This window comes from Drosophila albomicans, chromosome 2R (assembly GCF_009650485.2).
Source record: "Drosophila albomicans strain 15112-1751.03 chromosome 2R, ASM965048v2, whole genome shotgun sequence".
NCBI classification, from domain to species: domain Eukaryota; kingdom Metazoa; phylum Arthropoda; class Insecta; order Diptera; family Drosophilidae; genus Drosophila; species Drosophila albomicans.
In genome coordinates, this window is record NC_047631.2 from 32,915,316 (window position 1) to 32,934,891 (window position 19,576).

The 19,576-nt window shown below is 42.1% G+C and overlaps 4 protein-coding genes across 8 annotated transcripts in view; 2 read left to right on the forward strand and 2 right to left on the reverse strand.

Moving 5' to 3' along the window:
* LOC117576630 (phosphofurin acidic cluster sorting protein 2) overlaps window positions 1-6,644 on the reverse strand; it is a 45,219-nt gene extending 38,575 nt beyond the window's left edge. Inside the window, exons 1-2 of one of the 2 annotated variants that reach the window (XM_034261555.2) lie at window positions 6,507-6,644; window positions 5,153-5,554 (exon numbers count right to left, since the gene is read on the reverse strand). In XM_034261555.2, coding sequence (XP_034117446.1) covers window positions 5,153-5,454 — 302 coding nt within the window. In that variant the 5' untranslated portion in view covers window positions 5,455-5,554; window positions 6,507-6,644. The remainder of the gene's footprint in view (window positions 1-5,152; window positions 5,555-6,506) is intronic. The other variant, XM_034261556.2, reaches the window with a different exon arrangement.
* A 66-nt stretch (window positions 6,645-6,710) lies between these two features.
* LOC117576631 (N6-adenosine-methyltransferase MT-A70-like protein) lies at window positions 6,711-9,961 on the forward strand. Its single transcript, XM_034261558.2, has 3 exons — window positions 6,711-7,178; window positions 7,241-7,552; window positions 7,611-9,961. The coding sequence occupies exons 1-3, from the start codon at window positions 7,040-7,042 to the stop codon at window positions 8,999-9,001; spliced, it is 1,842 nt and encodes a 613-aa protein (XP_034117449.1). The 5' UTR covers window positions 6,711-7,039; the 3' UTR covers window positions 9,002-9,961.
* On the reverse strand, window positions 9,950-13,871 carry LOC117574169 (mitochondrial Rho GTPase). Of its 3 annotated transcripts, none has more exons than XM_034257860.2 (4): window positions 13,102-13,871; window positions 11,299-12,500; window positions 10,988-11,050; window positions 9,950-10,752 (listed from the first exon to the last, which is right to left on the reverse strand). In XM_034257860.2, exons 1-4 carry the CDS (start codon window positions 13,690-13,692, stop codon window positions 10,623-10,625), a joined length of 1,986 nt encoding a protein of 661 aa, XP_034113751.1. In that variant the 5' UTR covers window positions 13,693-13,871; the 3' UTR covers window positions 9,950-10,622. The 3 variants fall into 3 exon arrangements, with proteins under 3 accessions (XP_034113751.1, XP_034113752.1, XP_034113753.1); XM_034257861.2 differs by having other exon boundaries at window positions 11,012-11,050; window positions 13,102-13,869; XM_034257862.2 differs by lacking the exon at window positions 10,988-11,050.
* A 152-nt stretch (window positions 13,872-14,023) lies between these two features.
* On the forward strand, window positions 14,024-19,308 carry LOC117574168 (spastin). Of its 2 annotated transcripts, XM_034257856.2 has the most exons (6): window positions 14,028-15,300; window positions 15,791-15,961; window positions 16,160-16,396; window positions 16,691-16,869; window positions 16,925-17,180; window positions 17,237-19,308. In XM_034257856.2, exons 1-6 carry the CDS (start codon window positions 14,541-14,543, stop codon window positions 17,980-17,982), a joined length of 2,349 nt encoding a protein of 782 aa, XP_034113747.1. In that variant the 5' UTR covers window positions 14,028-14,540; the 3' UTR covers window positions 17,983-19,308. The 2 variants fall into 2 exon arrangements, with proteins under 2 accessions (XP_034113748.1, XP_034113747.1); XM_034257857.2 differs by lacking the exon at window positions 16,160-16,396 and having other exon boundaries at window positions 14,024-15,300.
* The last annotated feature ends 268 nt before the right edge of the window (window positions 19,309-19,576 follow it).

The window sequence follows — 19,576 nt, forward strand, 5'->3', positions numbered from 1 at the left end:
TTTTCACTTTGAAAAGTATTTACAACAAATTACTTTTACAGGGTATGTCCTAGTCATATAATTAACAACTTGTGCACGCCTTTCTTGTGTTTTTTTGGCCGTTGCACAAAAGTCATGGCCCCAAAGTAAACCTGCACTGAACAATCGGCCTGTTTTTGGGGCCCGTTTCGGCCTGGCTAAGGTCTCAGTCCCAGAGCGCACTTTATATGCTAATAAATTGCAGTTTTATGGACAAGCAATGCTCTCAGTATGTGCAACGAGTGTGTGTAAAGTGTGTGTGTGTGTGGGTTGTATGCAGATGTGAGCGACAGACAGGCAACGATTTATGCAGCTGACATCCGTTGCTCGTTTTCGTTTCGTTCGCTTCCTGCAACTCTAGACTGTGGTCTAAAGACTCTAGTCTCTACACTGAGAGAAGGCAGGCTAACAAAATAAAGGAATCAAAGTTCTTGAACTCATAATTTCAAGAAGAATCAAATCAACAAATGATTCCTTAAAAGCTTACAATATATTTGAAAACGCCAAAGCAAAATTGAATATAAAAAAAATTATTTTGTCAATAACTTGTTTTTATGTCTCACAAATGATTCTCAAAAGAATCAAACCAACAAAATAATACAAGTGCATAGAATTTACAATTGATTTGTCACTTAATTTTGTAAATTTTAAAACAAAATTAAATACAATAACAAATTTAATCTGTTGTTAATAAAGGCGAAAGACAATTATTTTATTCTCTCTCTCACTCCCTTTATATATTTTGTGCATTTATAAATTTAAGTATAGAAATTCTTAAAACTGGATTCGCCCATTTTCAAAATATTTACTTAACAAAAGCTTGTAATTTCAATTTTGTTAAAAGCCAAATTAATTCATTAACAATAAATTACGAAATGTCAACCCTTTTTTGGGTTTTTTTTATATATTTTTTATACTTATCAATTGAAGAACATAAATTGTTGAATTAGGAATCAACAACAAAATAAATCGACACTGTTTAAAGCAGCGATTTGAGAAAAGATTGTAATTCAATTTATTTAAAAGTCAATATATTATGTACTTATAAATTTGGGTAACAAAATTATTGAATCAGGAATCAAACCGAAATATGTAAGGAAAGCTCGACTGTGAGATATCCATTTTTAATGAAAATCAAACTGTGGGGTATTAATTTTAAAATATACCAAAAACTATTTTTAATACAATGAATGAAAGAAAAACAGTGAGGTATTGATTTTGAAATTTTCCGCACTAATATACCGTAAATATACTAAAAATATACAAAAGCTATATTCGGTATATTGAGATAGTGCTGCATTCACAGCAGCAATTTAACAAAAGAAAGAAAATACCACAAAAATACTAAAAATATACCAAAAACTATATTTGGTATATTGAGATAGTACTGCACTCAAAGCCATAATTTAACAAAAGAAAAGAAATACCACAAATGTATCATAAATTATATTTGGTATATTGATATATGTAGCTTATACATACATTGAAAGCTAACAAAGGATGGAGGATTACAAAACCCTTTTTTCTCGCAGTGTAGTCTGCAACGCTGTTGCACTCCACATTCGTGTTGCCCGTTGACAGTTTGGCAGCTCAGCACACAGCTCAGGTTGGCGGACAAGTCAACAAACTTAGCGTCGCCGTTGACGTTGACGTTGCACTTGCAGTTCTCAGTTCGCAGTTCGCAATTGGCCATTGTCCGTTGTCTCCTTTGTCGAAGTGCTTGGCAAACACAAAGGCCAAATGCAGCTCGCTCTCTTTCCCTTTTGGCATGATTCACAAACTTGTGAAGCGATTTGTAGCTTCACTTGCAGCTCCTGTTGCTGTTCCTGCTGTTTATTATCTGTCCAGCTCTTTTCTCTTCTGACACTCTCTTTAAACATTGGCCCAGCTGGTGTGCATTTGATTTTTAATTGACTCTTTTGCCCCTTTTGCTGCTGTTGCACAGACTTGGCAGACTTGGCCCTAATGACCGCAGAGATTTTCCAGCTGGCCAGTGAAAATGCATTAGCGTGGCCACAGAATGCGACTAATGCGCTTAGCAAAGGTCTTGCTCCAGCTACCAATTCCCTCTCGCTTCCCGTTTCTGAGTCAAGCTGGGCTCAAGTTGTTACTATTGGAATTTAGGTCAACAAAATGCAGCAAGCAATCGACAGAGATAGAGAGAACTTTGCAATCAGCAAAGGGCAAACAAATCACAGGCAAACAAACAACTGAAAAACTGAATCATCAGCAAGTGTAAAGTCGAATAAGAATAAAATCAATATCAAACTAAATTGCAATATTTCTATTGCCTGACATTCAACTACTGCAATGCAGACACGAGTTGACAGCGAAATAGTCTCGTTTGCATACCCTATAATAAGTTTTCCCCTTTGTCAATGTCTGACACAAACTTTCTACACACACAATTCAATTTGTCATACACACACAAGACTAAATACACTCGTGAATACACTCACACTCACATGTGGAAGCTATGTTGTTGTTTTGTCAGGCACAAACAAAAAGTTCAAGGCTACAATTTGGTGGCTAACAAAATTTTAGAAAAATAATTGAAAGGCGGCAAAAGAAGCCGACAGGTAAATACCCTTAAAAGAGCTGCGAGGCAATCCTAAGTGACATTCATATGAATAGCTGCAAGCTTGCAGATACTTTTGTATCTATTAGGCATGTCAGCTTCAATTGCGATGCCAAGCAAAGTTGATGGCATAGCCGAAGCATGCTAATCCACAAAAGGCGGGCACGTGGATGTATCTGCAGCTGCCAAACAGCTGTCGCGAGATTCGCCGCTATAGATACAAGATACAAATGTATCTGCAGTCGAGGTGTAAGTATGTCACTGCTAATTCTGCGACTGCTCACGCTGTTGGCTTTCAATTAATTTATAGTAAAAACATTGCCCCTGTTTACAAATTGAGAGAAAGAGAGAAAGAAAAGCGTTGTGTGATCATAAAATGCTGTCGCCAAGCGGTTTATTTATAAAACAGCAAGATTTTGGCAAAATCATCAGCGACAGAAAGTGTATCTATAGCATCGTGTTTTCGTTTCTTGTTGTTGATTTGTAAATTTATATATTGCGCATAAATATTTGTTGGCCGCATGAAAGGCTAAGGACACAACAAGAAACCATGGGAAACTGGATTAGAGAAGAACTGGTTGCCAAGATAAGCTGACAACACAGGTAAGCAAATACTTAAGACTTCCTTATAGATAGGCCAGGGGATACTTCTTGTTTGCACAGTTTATCTTTGAACTGCTTACAGCACTAAAAGGCGATTTATGATGGCAAAACGATGTAAACTGAAGACTATTTACTCAAGACGCAAATAGAATGCAGTTTAAACACTGTAATCCTGTTCATAAGAAGTCGATTTATGATGGTCAATTAGTGTTTGAAGTATGAGTGTTTAATAAATGTATCTACAACTTCAATAACATAACGTTTCACAAGTAAAAAAGCTACAGTAGAGTGTACTCGACTGTGAAATACTCGCTACCCATTTTGAATACACTAACTAAATGAAAATACACCACAAAATACTAAAATATACCGAAGATCTACCTAATGTGACCTTCGATTCTATGGGTAGCTATCCATTTTGAATAAATACAAAACTGTGCGGTATTATTTTTAAAATATACCGAATAATGAACCGCAAAAAAACTAACAATAATGAATACAGTATTTGGTATACATTCTTATACCCTATGTAGCCACACATTTTAAATAATTCTTAAAATATACCGAATATACCACAAAATACTAAAATATACTAAAGGACACATTTGGGTATATCTTCTGCTTACCCATTTTACTAGTTTTCATTCCTCTATAAATCGTAAATCATATTTTATTTCTTTCTTAACACTTTCTCTGGACATTATTCTATGAAAGTATTCTAATTATCAACACCAATTGTTTTCAATCGCCACTTTTCACTCTCCAAATATCACATTTTGGCAATCAGTGAGAAGCACCGATTTGATTTCAATTCGCATTTGATTGCATTTGATGGGTCAAACGGGTTTTCGCCACACGTATCTTTGGTCAACCAAAAGGCAAACAGTTTTGCGTTGTACGTGCCACGCAAGATACAATTTAAGGCACATAAAAATACAATTTGCTTATTGCAAAGAAAGAAAGAGAAGGAGTGAGAGAGAGAGAGAGCAGCAAATAAATAAAAAGGTTGCCCTAAGATGCAGATTAACCTTTATGGCCAAAAAAAAGGCGACTAAATGTCACTTGTTACAGACAACGAGATGAAAACTCGTTTTTTGTTTTTGTTGAAATTGATTCAGTTTCTAATTATAAAACAAGTCAACGTCGACGTCGGTGCAGGGAAGCGCATAATTATAAACAAACAAAAGATAAAGCAGACTGCTGAAGATGCCTCCATTTCTTCCCCCGTTTTCCCCCCGATTTTCCATTTTCCTCAGCGGTGCATGACCTTTTTTGGCTGTAGCCAAAGTAAACAACATAAGCAAGCAAAAAAAAGGGAAAAGGTTACGACCAAAAATTATCTGCAGACAAGATTTTTGCCGAGTCAAATCAGAAGAAAGATATATGCAGCTATTAATAGCCTCTCTCTTATCATATTTGTCGAATCTCGAGCTTAATTGCGTATTGATATTTTAATGGGGGAATAAAACTTATCCGCTTATCTCTGTTCAAACATGCGGCAAGAGCGAAATGTATCTTGTATCTCGCAGCGTATCTTATACAGGTGACTCACGCGCCATTTGTTGTTAAACAAACACTTTCGGGTCACTGGGACAATAACAATAGTTTATTATTATTATTATCATCAAAAATGAGAGCAAAGAAAACATGAATGTCAAGTGCGCAATGGGAAAAGGGGGGAAAAGGTAATTCAATGCCGTAACGTGAATAACAATAATCAACTGCGAGTTACAATTGCACTTTGTTGTGTAACTATACTATAAAAACAAAATACAATCAACCAAAACAAATCGAAACAAAACGAAACGGAAACAACTTAAACTAAAAACGTTTAAACGTTCCAATTTGCAAAGCTGCACAGCTGCCTGTCCCTTTCTCCCCCAACGCCACTAAGTGCATAGACAGCATGTCAATTAGAAATTATGTAAAATGCTATCCGCACTCTTCACTCACCTGGGTATGCAATTGGGCGGCGTTCGATCGACTTCCCAGGCGGCAAACAGTTTCATAGGCACCGGCTTTTGTCCGCCGTTACTCGCAGTCACTGCGCCGCCGGCTGCGCTGCCAGCGCCACCGCCGCCAAGTCCGCCAGCTGAGTTCGCTGCCGCTGCCGACGCCGCCGCCGCTGCAGCAGCTGCTGCATTTGCTGCGGCCGCAGCTGAGACGCCGCTGCCGCCTCTTTCAGCTCCGCCACCGCCTCCGCTGCTGGTGACAAATTTATCCATCAATTTGGACGATTTGTCCACCATCTTCATGATTGATTTGTTCTTGTTGTTGTTTATTATGTTGGATTGGGTTTTTATGTGTGTTTTGTTTTTCTTATTTGTCAGTTTATGTTGCACATTGTGAAGTTAGCTGAAGTTGAGAATTTTTGTGTGAATTATTATTTTATTTTTTTTTTTTTGGGCTTGTCAAGCTTTCAATTTTATTCTCTATGCTTTTGAAAGTTGCAGCGATTGGCAAAAAATGTTTCATATACAGAAGAATCACGACGCACCCAAAAACCGAAACCGAGCTAACGAGGGGGTGGGGCGATGGGGGAGGAGACCGGGAACCGAACGTAACGAAACGAGAGGAGAAAGAAGAAGAAGCTAACGCTTGGCGTTTGCTGCAACTGCAAAGCTCACACATACACACCAAACATAAACACACACAGACGCACACACGACGCACACAGAATCAATAACACGACGTATTTTTCTGTTTCTTTTTTTGTTTTTGTTACTTTTTTTCGCAAGCACCCAATTTGAATCTGTTACAGAAATTCTACTGATTCTGTTCGGGGTGAGCTGCAAGCTGCTGCTGCACGCGTTCGCGTTATCTTCTATGCCACTGAATAAGCGAAACGACCGTCATGCTCCAAAGTAGCCGTGCAAATGTCGCGTTACAAAATTTCTCATAGTTAAGTCCGTAACACCATTCGCATGCTAAAAGACTTTTGGAGAGCGCAAGACAGTCTGAGAGAGCGAGAGCGCAAATCCGTTGCTGGGGCGCGTCAAGAAGAGCGCAAAAACGACAGGCAACAATAACAATGTATGCGCACTCCCCACTCACATACATTCACACACACATACACACGCACACAACGTTGGCGCTTTTTGCAAATTCCCTGTACGTGTGTGTTTATTCGCGCATTTTATGCTCTCCTACGCGCGCATAAACAAAAACGAAACAAAAGGCCCACAAAGTGTATGTGTGTATGTACACATACAAAATGTATGTACGGGGAACAGCAAGGGGCGAAACCGAGAGCGAGAGCGAAAGCAACTACTACGGCACAAATAAATTTTGAACAATTGAAATTTACATTTCACTGGAGCACCCACTGCATAATGTTTTAACTCGCGCAATTTCTCATCAATTATTTAATAGTTTTAGCACGTTTCGGTTGAGCAAAATTTGTGTATAGAAGCAACGACGCGACGCACAGCTTCCACCAGCGACGTGCAGCGGTAGACTAGCGCACAGCGTGACCGCTTCTTGAATTATAAAATGTACTAAAAAATATCAAGCGCAAGTTTTTAAACTACGAATGACAAATTGGATTATTTTTTAGAAATTGACAGTTTTTAGTCTATCAATCAATGTAAAAACAGCCGCCGTAACTTAAGCAGCCTTAATTTAAGTTTATTAGAAGCTGGCGCAATTGAGATTCACCGTTTACACTTATTGGCCTATCGATAGGCGCAGGGCAACATGGCTGTATGTAGATCCAACTGCTTGAACAAGGACAGTTGGATCGTGTCGAGGGCCCCATTGCAATACTTTGATGTAAACAACACGGCTTTTTTATCTAGTTTGTATTTATCACAAAAAGTACGCAAAGAAAATTGACAAACAATGGCTGATGCGTGGGACATAAAATCGCTGAAAACGAAGCGCAATACATTGCGTGAAAAACTGGAGAAGCGCAAGAAGGAGCGATTCGAAATACTTTCCGACAAACAAGAAGACCAAACGAATCCCAAAAAGGAGCTTGGTAAGCGGCAACAACAAAATGCAAGGAGCCGGCAACAAGTGAAAATATTAATTTATTTGCAGTTGAGGCAGATGTGGAGGTGCAGAAGGCTGTGCTGCAGTCACTAAGTGCCAGCACATTGGTTTTGCCTATTGTGTCCACCCAAATTGTTCACAAAGTAGGCGGCATTTTGGAGCAGCCACCGACCATGGAAATGGTGAACTTTATACTAGGCAAGTTGGCGAATCAAGGTGCCATTGGCATTAGGAATGTGACCATTGGCACCGAAGCGGGCTACGAGGTGATCTCAGTGCAAACCAAAGAGCTGCGCGAAATCTACGACGATGTCAACGACAGTTGTCAGCAGAAGGAGGAGGCGGAGGCAAAGCGGAAGCGTAAGTTGCGAAATCTCTTAGAGAATCCCTAACAAACGTGTTCTTCTATTTCACCTAGTGGCTGGCGAGTTGGATGGTGAGTCTGACGATGAACGCGGACAACGGAAATTGCTGAAGCTAGAGGGCAGCAGCGGTCGCAAGGAATCAACCAGTCTGGATGCCTCCGATGACATTATGATGCTGCTGTCGCTGCCCTCGACTCGCGAGAAACAAAGCAAGCAGGTGGGCGAGGAGATCTTGGAGTTGCTTACCAAACCCACAGCTAAAGAACGTTCCGTGGCCGAGAAGTTCAAGTCTCACGGCGGTGCTCAGGTGATGGAGTTTTGCTCGCACGGCACCAAGGTGGAATGCCTCAAAGCACAGCAGGTGGCCAACGAGATGGCGGCTAAAAAGAAGCTGGAACGTCGCGAGGAGAAACAACTCAAGGAGGCCAGCAACAGCAGTGGAAACAGCAACAAGTTAAAGACGAGCGCCGAGGACACAGAGGATGGTGAGATCCTTACGGAGACACTTAACACTTGCGAGGCCGAGTCACAGGAGTCCACGGATGACAGCGAATCCTCGGGCGACTCGGACAAGTGCACCAAACTGCACTTTAAGAAGATTATACAATCGCACACAGATGAATCGCTGGGAGATTGCAGTTTCCTCAACACCTGCTTCCACATGGCCACGTGCAAGTATGTGCACTACGAGGTGGACACCTTGCCGCACATCAACACCAACAAGCCGACGGATGTGAAGACGAAGCTCAGCCTCAAGCGCAGCATCGATGCCAGCTGCACATTGTATCCACCTCAGTGGATTCAATGTGATCTGCGTTTCCTCGATATGACGGTGCTGGGAAAATTTGCGGTGGTCATGGCCGATCCACCATGGGATATACACATGGAGCTGCCCTACGGCACCATGTCGGATGATGAGATGCGAGCGCTAGGCATTCCAGCACTGCAGGAGGAAGGTTTAATCTTCCTCTGGGTGACGGGACGTGCCATGGAGTTGGGCAGGGATTGCCTCAAGCTCTGGGGCTACGAGCGTGTGGATGAACTCATCTGGGTGAAGACAAATCAGCTACAGCGCATCATACGCACTGGACGCACAGGACATTGGCTGAATCACGGTAAAGAGCATTGTTTGGTGGGCATGAAGGGCAATCCCAACAATTTGAATCGCGGCCTCGACTGCGATGTCATTGTGGCTGAAGTGCGTGCCACGTCCCACAAACCAGACGAGATCTACGGCATCATTGAACGCTTGAGTCCGGGAACGCGCAAGATTGAGCTATTCGGACGACCACACAACATTCAACCCAACTGGATAACGTTGGGCAATCAGCTGGATGGCATTCGGCTAGTGGATCCCGAACTCATCACACAATTCCAGAAACGTTATCCCGATGGCAATTGCATGTCGCCCACAGCGGCAGCGGTGAATGCAATTAAGAACTGACACAAACAAGATGAAGGTCAACTACTGGCCATAGATTGAGTGCAGGATTAGTTTAAGAAAGTTAGCAACTAAGTGGAAAGTCGAAACAATATTGTAATTATATAGGATAGAAGGGTATTATAACTAATTGACGAGAGGCATTTTGAACTCCATTAACTACTTTAAATATGCTTAATTACACATTGTCTGTCGGACACACCTAAAACTCAAAGACTATAAATGCTATAGCCAGTAAATTTGGTTCCTTAGGTCAAGATATAAATCAAAACCTAAATATCTGTTTAACTGTCTCTATAAAATTGGGCTGTTATCCTTAATCTTTAATGTGCAGTTAAGTATTGAGACAGTTAAGCAAATTTATACTGTAAACACATTCACAAATAGTTGCTACAAAATAAAATAGCTTAATAAACATGGAACTTATTTAAACAAGAAAGCTACAATCGAGTGTGCTCGACTGCGAGATACCTTTAGTGCGGTAATATTCTTAAAATGTACCAAATACCTATATCACAAGAATACTTAAAGCTATGTTCGGTATATTTATATAGTGTTGCATTCAAATTATACCATACAGTACTGAAATATACCAGTTTGTCAGTCAAAGCAGCTAAGTCCCGCAAAAATAATATATCACAACACTACCAACGGCTGTATTTGGTATAGTGATTGAGTGCTACATTTAAAATATACTATAAAGTACTGAAATATACCAGATTCAGACGGATATATATGCTGTATAGGGTCAGAGATGCCTCCATCTGCCTGTTACAGCTGTGAACATTAAAATAGCAGTGCGTCAGAAAATATTCATTTTGTTAGTTACATTTCCTGCAATCAGAAAGTTATAATACCCTTTTACCGGGTATAAGAACAATGCAGTAGCAGGTAAAAACAAGTGCAAGTAGCTTACAATACTTTAAAATTAAGTTAAAAAGTCATACAACATTGTAGTTAAATATATATATTTGTATTTAAATAGATTTATTGCTCATTTGGGATTTGCGCGTATTTACAAGAAACGTTTACTACTCTCCACAAAAAATATAATAAATATGCAACGCGAGTTGCAACTACAATGTACGATTATATATATATATATATATATAGGTATATATAGTATAGTATAGTTGTGTGACTGTACATCGTATATAATAGAATATAATTGTATATATATAAGACTATATAGATAGCTCGCTAATCACAACAACAGTCGATTGCGATAATGTGTGTTTGTTTTGGGCATAAATACGATGTAAAACTAATAAGACTTATCAGAAGAGCGTTATACAGAGTTAAGTGTATAATATATATATCGATCAATATATACCGTTTGTGTTTGCAAGCTATTTATAAATAGAAATGCAATAATATATGCTGTGCTTGGGCTAACTGTAAGTTATTCTGTTCATTTTTGCTGTCCCTGTGTCCAATCACTAAGTTCAGATTAATTAAGCTTTCATTTTTTTTTATATACATGACAATTGCAAAACACCTTTCCGCACTTTGTTAACAATAAATTTCGATTCAAGCGAAACGAAACGAAACTCGAAAAAGTTACAAGATTATTGAGGGATTCTGCTACTGGTCTGGGATTCACTTTTCCACTTGATTCCTCCTCTTAACGTAAATGCGTCCCTGTTATGGCCTTGAGCACAATGAAGCCCAGCACTGTGGCAGCTGCCACGCCCAGTCCCGCCTTCAACCAGACCGTGTGATCATCCGTCATGAGTCCGAATTGTCGCAAATATCTGAGCAGAGCAGAAATAACAATATTAGTAAAGAGTTCAATGATGGAATATCATAAGGTTTAGGATTAAGATTAGTTCTAGGAGTTGGTGCCACACCACAAAAATACATTAATGTGAAGCAGAGTGAAGTGTGAGACGTGATGACTCGTGTTGCATGTTAGACGACGCACAAATATAATATATAGAGAGTGAAATATTTAATTAGTGTCAAATTGGCAAAAATGTTAAAACTTACGCCGATTCCCACAGCTGTACCAACCTGTGCTTGTAGAACAATATCCAGGCGGCTTGGAAACGCCTTTTTGTAGTCGATTCCAGGTGGTGCAGCAAATATCCGCATTACAACAACACAACACACAACAAGAACACCCAACAACAACAGACGCAGAGAGAGGGGCAAGGAGAGTGGTGTGAGAGGGAAATAAGAGAAAATCATTATAAAAAGCCATTAATCCATTATGAATCCCAAATGCCCACCAATGCTCAGAACCCAAATGACAGTTAGTTGCCCAAAGATCAGTATTGAAATGAATGTGGAATACTCACGGAAAGGCTGCCATGGTGGCCAGCTTGGTGTAGAGCTCCTTCTTGTTGCTCTTCAGGCTGAACAGATGCGGCGGCAACAGCTTGTACTTCTCACAGAACTCAGATGGCTGCATTAGGTAGTCTTGACGCCGCTCGTCGAGATCACACTTGGTGCCCACAATCATCACTGGGATCTTGCTCTCGGCAAAGTATTTGATGTAGATGCGAGCGACGTACTCAAAGGAACGCGGATTGGAGGCGTCATAGACGAGGCAAGCCACATCACAGTTGACCTCTTGTGGCTGCAGCGGATCGAGCGCATGTCGCACATCGATGTCTCGCAAAATGAGATGCTTCTCCTGGCCATAGACCTGCACCGAGTTGATGCAATGCACCACATTCGTCTTGAACTCCTTGCCCAGCAGCTTGCTCATGTCATCGATGAGGAAACCACGACACAGACCCGTCTTGCCAGATCCCTTGGGTCCAATCACATGGCACTTGTAGACAGAGCGACTGCTCTGGCGCTTGGCGAGATCAATGCGCCGCTCGCGAGTCACATGAATGGCCACCAATTGGCTGTCGTTCTCGTGGACATTGAAACCCAAATAGGCCAAATACTCGAGCGTCTTCACCACATCGACCAGCGTCATCAAGGTCCAGCGACACAGCCAGCCATGTAGCGTCACCCAACCGGCCTCGTTGGTGGGACACGATTTGCGTATGTCGGTGGAATAGCTCCAAGGTGCCGCTGGGCAAGTGCTGAACAGCATTTTGTGCTCCTCCGGCGACAAAGCGCCGTCGCCATCGCGATCGTAGCGTTCGAAGAGCGCTATCAAAAACTGTTGACCGCGATGCGAAAGTTCTGTGCTGCTTCCAGGGGGAATCTTTAGCGGGGGACGCAAATACTCTTGGCACATCTCCAGCTGATCGTTGTACCCGAAGCGTCGCAACACCGCCCAGGTGGTCTCATTGCGTCCACGTTGAATGAACAGGCAGTGGAGAAAGAGGAAACCTTTCAAGGTGACTGCATCGTTGTAGATGCCATCGGGGACATTCTTCTGTATGACGGACTTGACCTCGTCCAGTATTTGTGGCTGCAGTGGCGTGTTGAAGCAGCGTCGTTGAAAGAGGTTCAACTCGTAATCATTCAGCAGATTGTCGCTATCAATATCGCATATCTTGAATATGCGCACCAGCGACTTTTTGCAGGCGGGCGTTAGCTGTAAAAGAGATTAAAATTAATTAAATCTGCTAAATATAAACAATGCCTTTTGCTGGCTCACTCACATACTGCACTATCTGATAAATATAAACAACAATTTTTACTGACTGACTGACAGAGTGAACTTTCAACACATTCCAAATGGTAAGGTTGAGGAGGCTGCACTTTATACACAGTCTAGGACGCTTTGTCTGGCTTAACAGAATAGCAGAATAAAGAATACTTGAACACTGAACACGAAGTCGCTGGATAAAAGTTTGTTATGCTGAACAAGATAAGTAGATGTCTATTTATAGAAAATGACCATATGGTATGATTAAAGAGGCTTTGTCCTGGACTAACAGCACGTAAAGTAAGAGCTAGGTGGCTGTATCTTCACAATGATATTAGCTTAAGAGCAGATTGTTTGAGAAAATTGTATTACCTTAATGAGAAATAAATTCTATTCTATAAATAAATTCTCTATCCTGACAGACTATAAACGTACAATTAATATAGTAAGAGCTAGGAGGCTGCAAGTACACAACAGCAATAATCTAAGGACTCTTCACGCAGTCACCGGCTCAAATCACATTGATAAACCAACACGCAAAACTTACATCTTGCTCCTCCATGATGTAGAGCGGCGTCGTGGGATGCAGCACCGCCTTTTGTGCATAGTAAAACATCTCGGAAATGTTGTGCAGCGTCTTGGCCGAGCATTCAACACAACTCTCAATCTCTGGATAGTCCTCCATGATGGCCAGCACACTGTCGATGGTTGAATACTCGATCAAATCGATTTTATTGCCCACAAGCACAATTGGTTTGGTACTCGAGGCGTTGGCATTGCCATTGGTGCTATTGTTGCTGCTGCATGTGTTACGCACCAGAGGCAGCCAGTGTGTGGTAATGCGATCCAGAGAATCATCATCGTCCACAGCGTAAACGATGCAGACAACATGCGCTTTGTTAATCTCGGCAGCCAATGCGTCATCAGTTTGTTCCACGCTCGAAAAGTCCACAATATTGGTGGGCACCTGTTCGGGCGTCACGTTTGCCGGTATTGTGATCTCCTCGGCACGCGGTGGGACCTCCTCTGGATACTCCTCGCTTACCAGAGAGAGTATTAAAGATGTTTTGCCAACTCCCGCATCGCCGACGAGCAAAATGCGCACATTTTTACGCTGTGACGCCGTGTACTGTCCCATTGCTTTGTATTGGTTTTTGAAAGTTCGCTACACGTTTTTCCGATTCGAACAATTTTGATTAAGTTTGCTTTGCTGGTTTTGCAACTTAATTTGTTTTAAAGTTTTTGTTATGCAAAAACCGCAGCGTTGCGAGACAGCGCACGAACAGTGTGACCGCACATTGGTTCTGACGCAAATGCCACAAAATGTACTCGATACCGTCAGCTGATTGCATTGCGGTCGTATTGCAATTTTTAGCAAGCATGCGGTAACCCTAGAACAAAGCATGCCTTGTTGCCATATCATTTGAAAAATTTGAAAAATGACAAAGTTTAAACAGTTGTTGAATTACATTGGCTGTGTTTCATAATGAACCCGTTTATGAAAGCTATTTGGTTTTTGTTTTTAATACAAAGCATTGAGTTTTTGTGTACCGTGTTAGAATTTTGTTGCTTTTTCATATCGAAACTTTGTCGCAACTGTCCGGTAACTCTATCGACACCAAGCAGAGAAAATTTGTTTTGTGAGTTGAAACGGCACATAAAAAAAAACGGCGCTCAATAAGTTACATATAGAAAAAAATGAGCAGCAAAACAATTAACAAATAGCGCGCGTTCGGTATTTCGTTTCTGTTTATTTGTGTTTTTCGTCATTTTTCTAACGCGTTAGTTTACGCGTTCGCCTTTCAGCTGGTGTCTTTGTGTCTCGAGCTTTTTTTATTTTTGCATTAGGAACGGGAAAACTTCGTTTGTGAGTTGTGCGGTTGGGGGTGGTGGAGACATTGAAAGAGAGAGTGAGAAGGAGAGGGTGTTGTGTTGCGAAAAGGCAAAAACTTGCACAGAGGCCAAAGTGGTGAGGAATCAATATCGATGGTACGCACCAAAAACCAATCGTCCTCGTCCAGCGCCAGCAGCAGCACCAAATCGCCGGTCAAGATCAGCGGCAGCGGAGGAGGAGGCGGTGGAAGCGGTAATAACGGCAGTAATCGCAGTCGCAGCTGCAGTGAAGCATTAATCGATGACGGCAAGTCCAATTCAAATGCGAAATTGTCGTCGTCGAATCGTCAACGCTCAACGACAACAACAACGATAGCGACATCCACAACGCCAGGCAGCTCACCAGACGACGATACCACCGACGATGCGGACCTAACACCAACGAGTGGCAACGCTTCGCGAACTATCCGCGGTGGAGGTGGCAACTCGGTGCATAAACAGAATCTTTACGTCGTTTCATTTCCCATCATATTCCTGTTCAACGTACTGCGCTCGCTGATCTATCAGCTGTTTTGCATTTTTCGTTACTTGTACGGCGCCAGCACAAAGGTGATCTATCGCAGTCCGCATCGACGCGACTGCAACATTGAAATTGTTGTGCAAAACAACTCGAAAGAGCAACAGCAAGCGATCCTCTGTCCTTTGGAACGCAGCGAGAACGGCACACAGCTGACAGCATTGCAAACGCTGCAGACACAGCGACAGCGACCACTAGAGATGGCAACCAATCGAGGAGGTGGCGGTGGCTACTCGCCTGGTCCAGGAGATCCACTGCTGGCCAAGCAGAAGCATCATCATCGTCGCGCCTTCGAGTACATTTCCAAGGCGCTCAAGATTGACGAGGAGAACGAAGGTAAGGGCTTCGGCTTTGCATTGTTTTGTTTTGTTCTGTTCTGTTGGAGTGACACTCGATGAGTCATTGCACGCAACGCAGTGCGCGCTTTGTTATCGTCAATCGATAAACACACACACACAAAGTCACTGACATGCGAGCTTTTGTTTTTGTTACCTACTTGATTTGTATACCCTTTACTCAAAGGGTCATATAACTTTCTAACAGTTTGCGACAGCATAAAGCTTGATTAGTGTTGACTATGTTTATAGTGTATATCTATGTATGTTTGAGACTATACAAAATAGTGACTATCTTTTGGAAACACTTGCAATGATCATGTTATGATCTTATAAGTTTTCAAATTTTATCCCAAAACCACATTTTCAAAGATGCACACATTATATAATATAAATAATTTATGAATTATGATCTTACTACAAATTTTACATTTATTGTTCTTAAAATAAGTAGTGGGTATTTCATAGTCTCTAACTTCTATTTCTTGCAGGCCACAAGGAACTAGCCATTGAGCTGTATCGAAAGGGCATCAAAGAGCTGGAGGATGGCATTGCTGTCGACTGCTGGAGTGGAAGAGGTGATGTCTGGGACCGTGCACAGCGATTGCATGACAAGATGCAAACGAATCTCTCCATGGCCCGAGATCGTCTGCACTTTCTGGGTAAGTAGTTGCCTATGTTTGTCCCCTTTTTGTTATGTCTTTCCCCCTATCCCCTCCTTGAAAGTAGTGTTGCCTTGAGTTTGTTTTGTTTTCCTTTTTTTTTGCACTTTTCGTTTTGTTTTACACTTTTGTTTACACGTTTTTTGGTTCTGCCCCCTCACCATTCGCGTCCTCCTCCCACATTCGCCATACATTCAGCGTTGCGTGAGGAAGATTTGCAAATGCAACGGCTAACGCTCAGGGAGCAGGAGCAAAAGGAGGTGCAGCAGAAGCCACAAAAGCTGCCCATGCTGGTAACTGGAGGCATCCACAGCAACAACAACAACAACAGACTACTCAACCCCGAGCCAACCAAGTTAAAGCTGCGCACCAGCAGCGGTTATGGCCCCAAGCCGAGCAGCAGCAGCAGCAACTCCTCGAGAGCTGTGCCAGCGGGTGAGTAACTAACAACAACAACAACAGCAAACGCCTATTTGCCACAGCACTCCAGACAACAGACCAGCAACAACAACAGCAACTGAGCAACGACAGCAATCGACGTTTTCCTCACATTTTCACGCCTTTCGCTCTATCGAAACTCTTTAAATCTTTGCATGCATTTTTGATTTCCCTTATTAAATTTCAACTTTTAATTTCTCGGTTTATAATTTCTACAAAATTGTCGCTCTTGAACTTATGTTTTTAATTGAACTATTTGTTAATTCGTATTTTGTCTCATTTCTTTCGCAGCCTCTGGCCGTAAGCTGACCATTGGCAACAAGCGTCCTGGTAATCTGGCCGTGGTCAACAAATCCCAGACGTTGCCACGCAATCTCGGCTCCAAGACAAGTTCTACTTCGGTGGGCGCCGCGCTGCAGCGACAGCCAGGCAAAACGGCAGCCACGCCGCCCGCCGTGCGTCGTCAATTCGTAAGTAGCCACTGAATTACCTAAGCAAATCCTCTAAAGATTCTCTTGTTCACAGTCATCGGGCCGCAATACGCCTCCGCAGCGTTCACGCACGCCCATCAACAATAATGCCAGTGGAGGAGGCAGCGGAGCTAGCACGCCCGTTGTGAGTGTCAAGGGCGTGGAACAGAAACTGGTGCAGCTCATACTCGATGAGATTGTCGAGGGTGGCGCCAAGGTCGAGTGGACGGACATTGCGGGCCAAGAAGTTGCCAAACAAGCGCTCCAGGAGATGGTCATACTGCCCTCTGTGCGTCCCGAGCTATTCACAGGTGAGTAAATCATAATAAATATCTCGGAACAGCACATTAATTCTCTACTCTTTTAGGTTTGCGTGCACCAGCCAAGGGTCTGCTGTTGTTCGGTCCGCCAGGCAATGGCAAGACGCTGTTGGCTCGCGCCGTTGCCACCGAGTGCAGCGCCACGTTCCTTAACATCTCGGCCGCCTCGCTCACCAGCAAATATGTGGGCGATGGCGAGAAACTTGTGCGTGCGCTCTTTGCGGTGGCACGCCACATGCAGCCATCGATAATCTTCATCGATGAGGTGGACTCGCTGCTGTCGGAACGTAGCAGCAGCGAGCATGAGGCATCGCGTCGTCTCAAAACCGAATTTCTGGTCGAATTCGATGGACTGCCCGGTAATCCGGACGGTGATCGCATTGTGGTGCTGGCTGCTACGAATCGGCCTCAAGAGCTGGACGAGGCGGCACTGCGTCGCTTCACCAAGCGTGTCTATGTCTCACTGCCCGATGTGCAGACGCGCGAGCTGCTGCTCAATCGTCTGCTGCAGAAGCAGGGCAGTCCGCTGGATACGGATGCCCTGGCGCGTTTGGCCAAAATCACCGATGGCTATTCGGGTTCGGATCTGACGGCCCTGGCCAAGGATGCCGCTCTGGAGCCCATACGGGAGCTGAATGTGGAGCAGGTCAAGTGCTTGGATATAAGCGCCATGCGTCCCATCACCGAGAAGGATTTCCACAACTCCTTGAAGCGCATTCGACGCTCGGTGGCGCCGCAAAGTCTCAATTCGTATGAGAAGTGGTCGCAGGATTATGGCGACATTACCATTTAGTTTTTGTCCTTGTTTTTCACTTTTTGGGCAACACCCACCACCACCACCACCACAACCACAAAGACAGCCACAACAATCACTCAACTCAACTCAAATAGCAAGCACAAGCAGCTGAGAATGAGGCTGAGAGTCGTAAAGCTGAATCGAGGCCAACAAAAGCCGCCCACTCTTGTCACTTGTCCACGCCAAGCAGTATCTGATGTGAGTCTGACGGCATTTTCCTTGTTTTTCCGTTTTTCTCTCTTTCTTTGTTCCTTCTTCACTCTTGCTGTTAGCTGTTGTTGCAGTTTTTCATCATTGACTCGTATTTTAAACGTTTCAAAGTATATATTATACATAAATCTAGTTTTTACTTTCTCGCGTAGACAATTGATAATTGTTTCACACACAAATTTTCGTTAATGTGATTATGGAATTGAAAACTCATTTGTTGTTCCCATTTCAAGAGTTCAATGTATTTATCGTATGTTTAAGGCGAAGTTCCATTCTAAGTTCTAAGTTTCTCTCTATTTTAAAATATGCTATGTTCGAAAAAGGTGCCGGTTCTTATACCCTAATCATAAGCCACAATGTCTAATGAATATATAGATACATACATACATATATGTTGTAAACTTCAGATTATACTCATTTAAATATAAATTGTCAAAGAGCTGTTTTCAATTGTTAAGTAAATGTATTTCTCAATTCATTCGAGCCAACAATTCTTATCCAAATATCAATCTACCTACGTATTTAAACATTCCAAGTAGTTTAACGTTAGTTCTATTGTTTTGTAATAGATTAGTTTAAACATAAGTACTTCCATACCATCGATTATCCATGTTTCTGTTGTACAGTTTACACGCCATACACTACACTATTCCACATTATTTGTTTTAGTGTACACCTTACTATATATCCATCCCCAACTATATAATTACATCGTAATCGTAGACCTAAGCATAGACCTAAGGTAAACGCGCATCACAAATTCCACAATTACAGTTTACAATTTACTGATTACGGTTTTAAGTTTTAGCAAGCTAGATATTAGTTCCTCAAGGATTTGTACAATAGCAAGCAGCTGCTCTGGTTATATATTTTACTAGAGATCCATACACATACATACATACACACGCAGCTATCATTTATAGAACTGTTACCAAATTATTGTACCTAGAAATACATTACACACACTGCTAACGACGCTAATTAACAGCTTTATGAAGCGCCGCCCACAAAAACAAAACTATAGTTTAAAGCCTGGTTAAAAGCGACACAGCGACAAACCCAATTAACACATAAGCTAAAGCGCTAAATAAAAAGGATTTCAACTGATAAAAACTAAGAGAGTTTCCATTAATTGAAAGTGCATCCAATCGGCGATGAGTTCGATAGCGAATTTGAAACATTCCAGCATCTTATCGTGTATCGAAATCGGAGTTCCAATACCTTTTCCCAGTGACACTAATCGTTTATTGTAATTAGTAATCGAAATGATCGGCTACCCTGTAAAATTGAAAGGTAAACAAAAGCCATGCATTTTTGCATAAATTACACAAACATTTTGTAAATCTTTGGCAGTTTCAGCTTATTCTAAAAGCTACCTTAA

Bases quoted from the DNA above. Each gene is read 5' to 3' on its own strand.
- LOC117576631 (XM_034261558.2), top strand. From the start codon at position 7,040: ATGGCTGATGCGTGGGACATAAAATCGCTGAAAACGAAGCGCAATACA. The intron at 7,179-7,240 runs GTAAGCGGCAAC...ATTTATTTGCAG, and splicing joins GAATCCCAAAAAGGAGCTTG to TTGAGGCAGATGTGGAGGTG. The intron at 7,553-7,610 runs GTAAGTTGCGAA...TATTTCACCTAG, and splicing joins GGCGGAGGCAAAGCGGAAGC to TGGCTGGCGAGTTGGATGGT.
- LOC117574168 (XM_034257856.2), top strand. From the start codon at position 14,541: ATGGTACGCACCAAAAACCAATCGTCCTCGTCCAGCGCCAGCAGCAGC. The intron at 16,397-16,690 runs GTGAGTAACTAA...TTTCTTTCGCAG, and splicing joins CTCGAGAGCTGTGCCAGCGG to CCTCTGGCCGTAAGCTGACC. The intron at 16,870-16,924 runs GTAAGTAGCCAC...TCTTGTTCACAG, and splicing joins CCGCCGTGCGTCGTCAATTC to TCATCGGGCCGCAATACGCC.
- LOC117574169 (XM_034257860.2), bottom strand. From the start codon at position 13,692: ATGGGACAGTACACGGCGTCACAGCGTAAAAATGTGCGCATTTTGCTC. The intron at 12,501-13,101 runs GTAAGTTTTGCG...TCTCTTTTACAG, and splicing joins ACATCATGGAGGAGCAAGAT to CTAACGCCCGCCTGCAAAAA. The intron at 11,051-11,298 runs GTGAGTATTCCA...GACTACAAAAAG, and splicing joins GCCACCATGGCAGCCTTTCC to GCGTTTCCAAGCCGCCTGGA.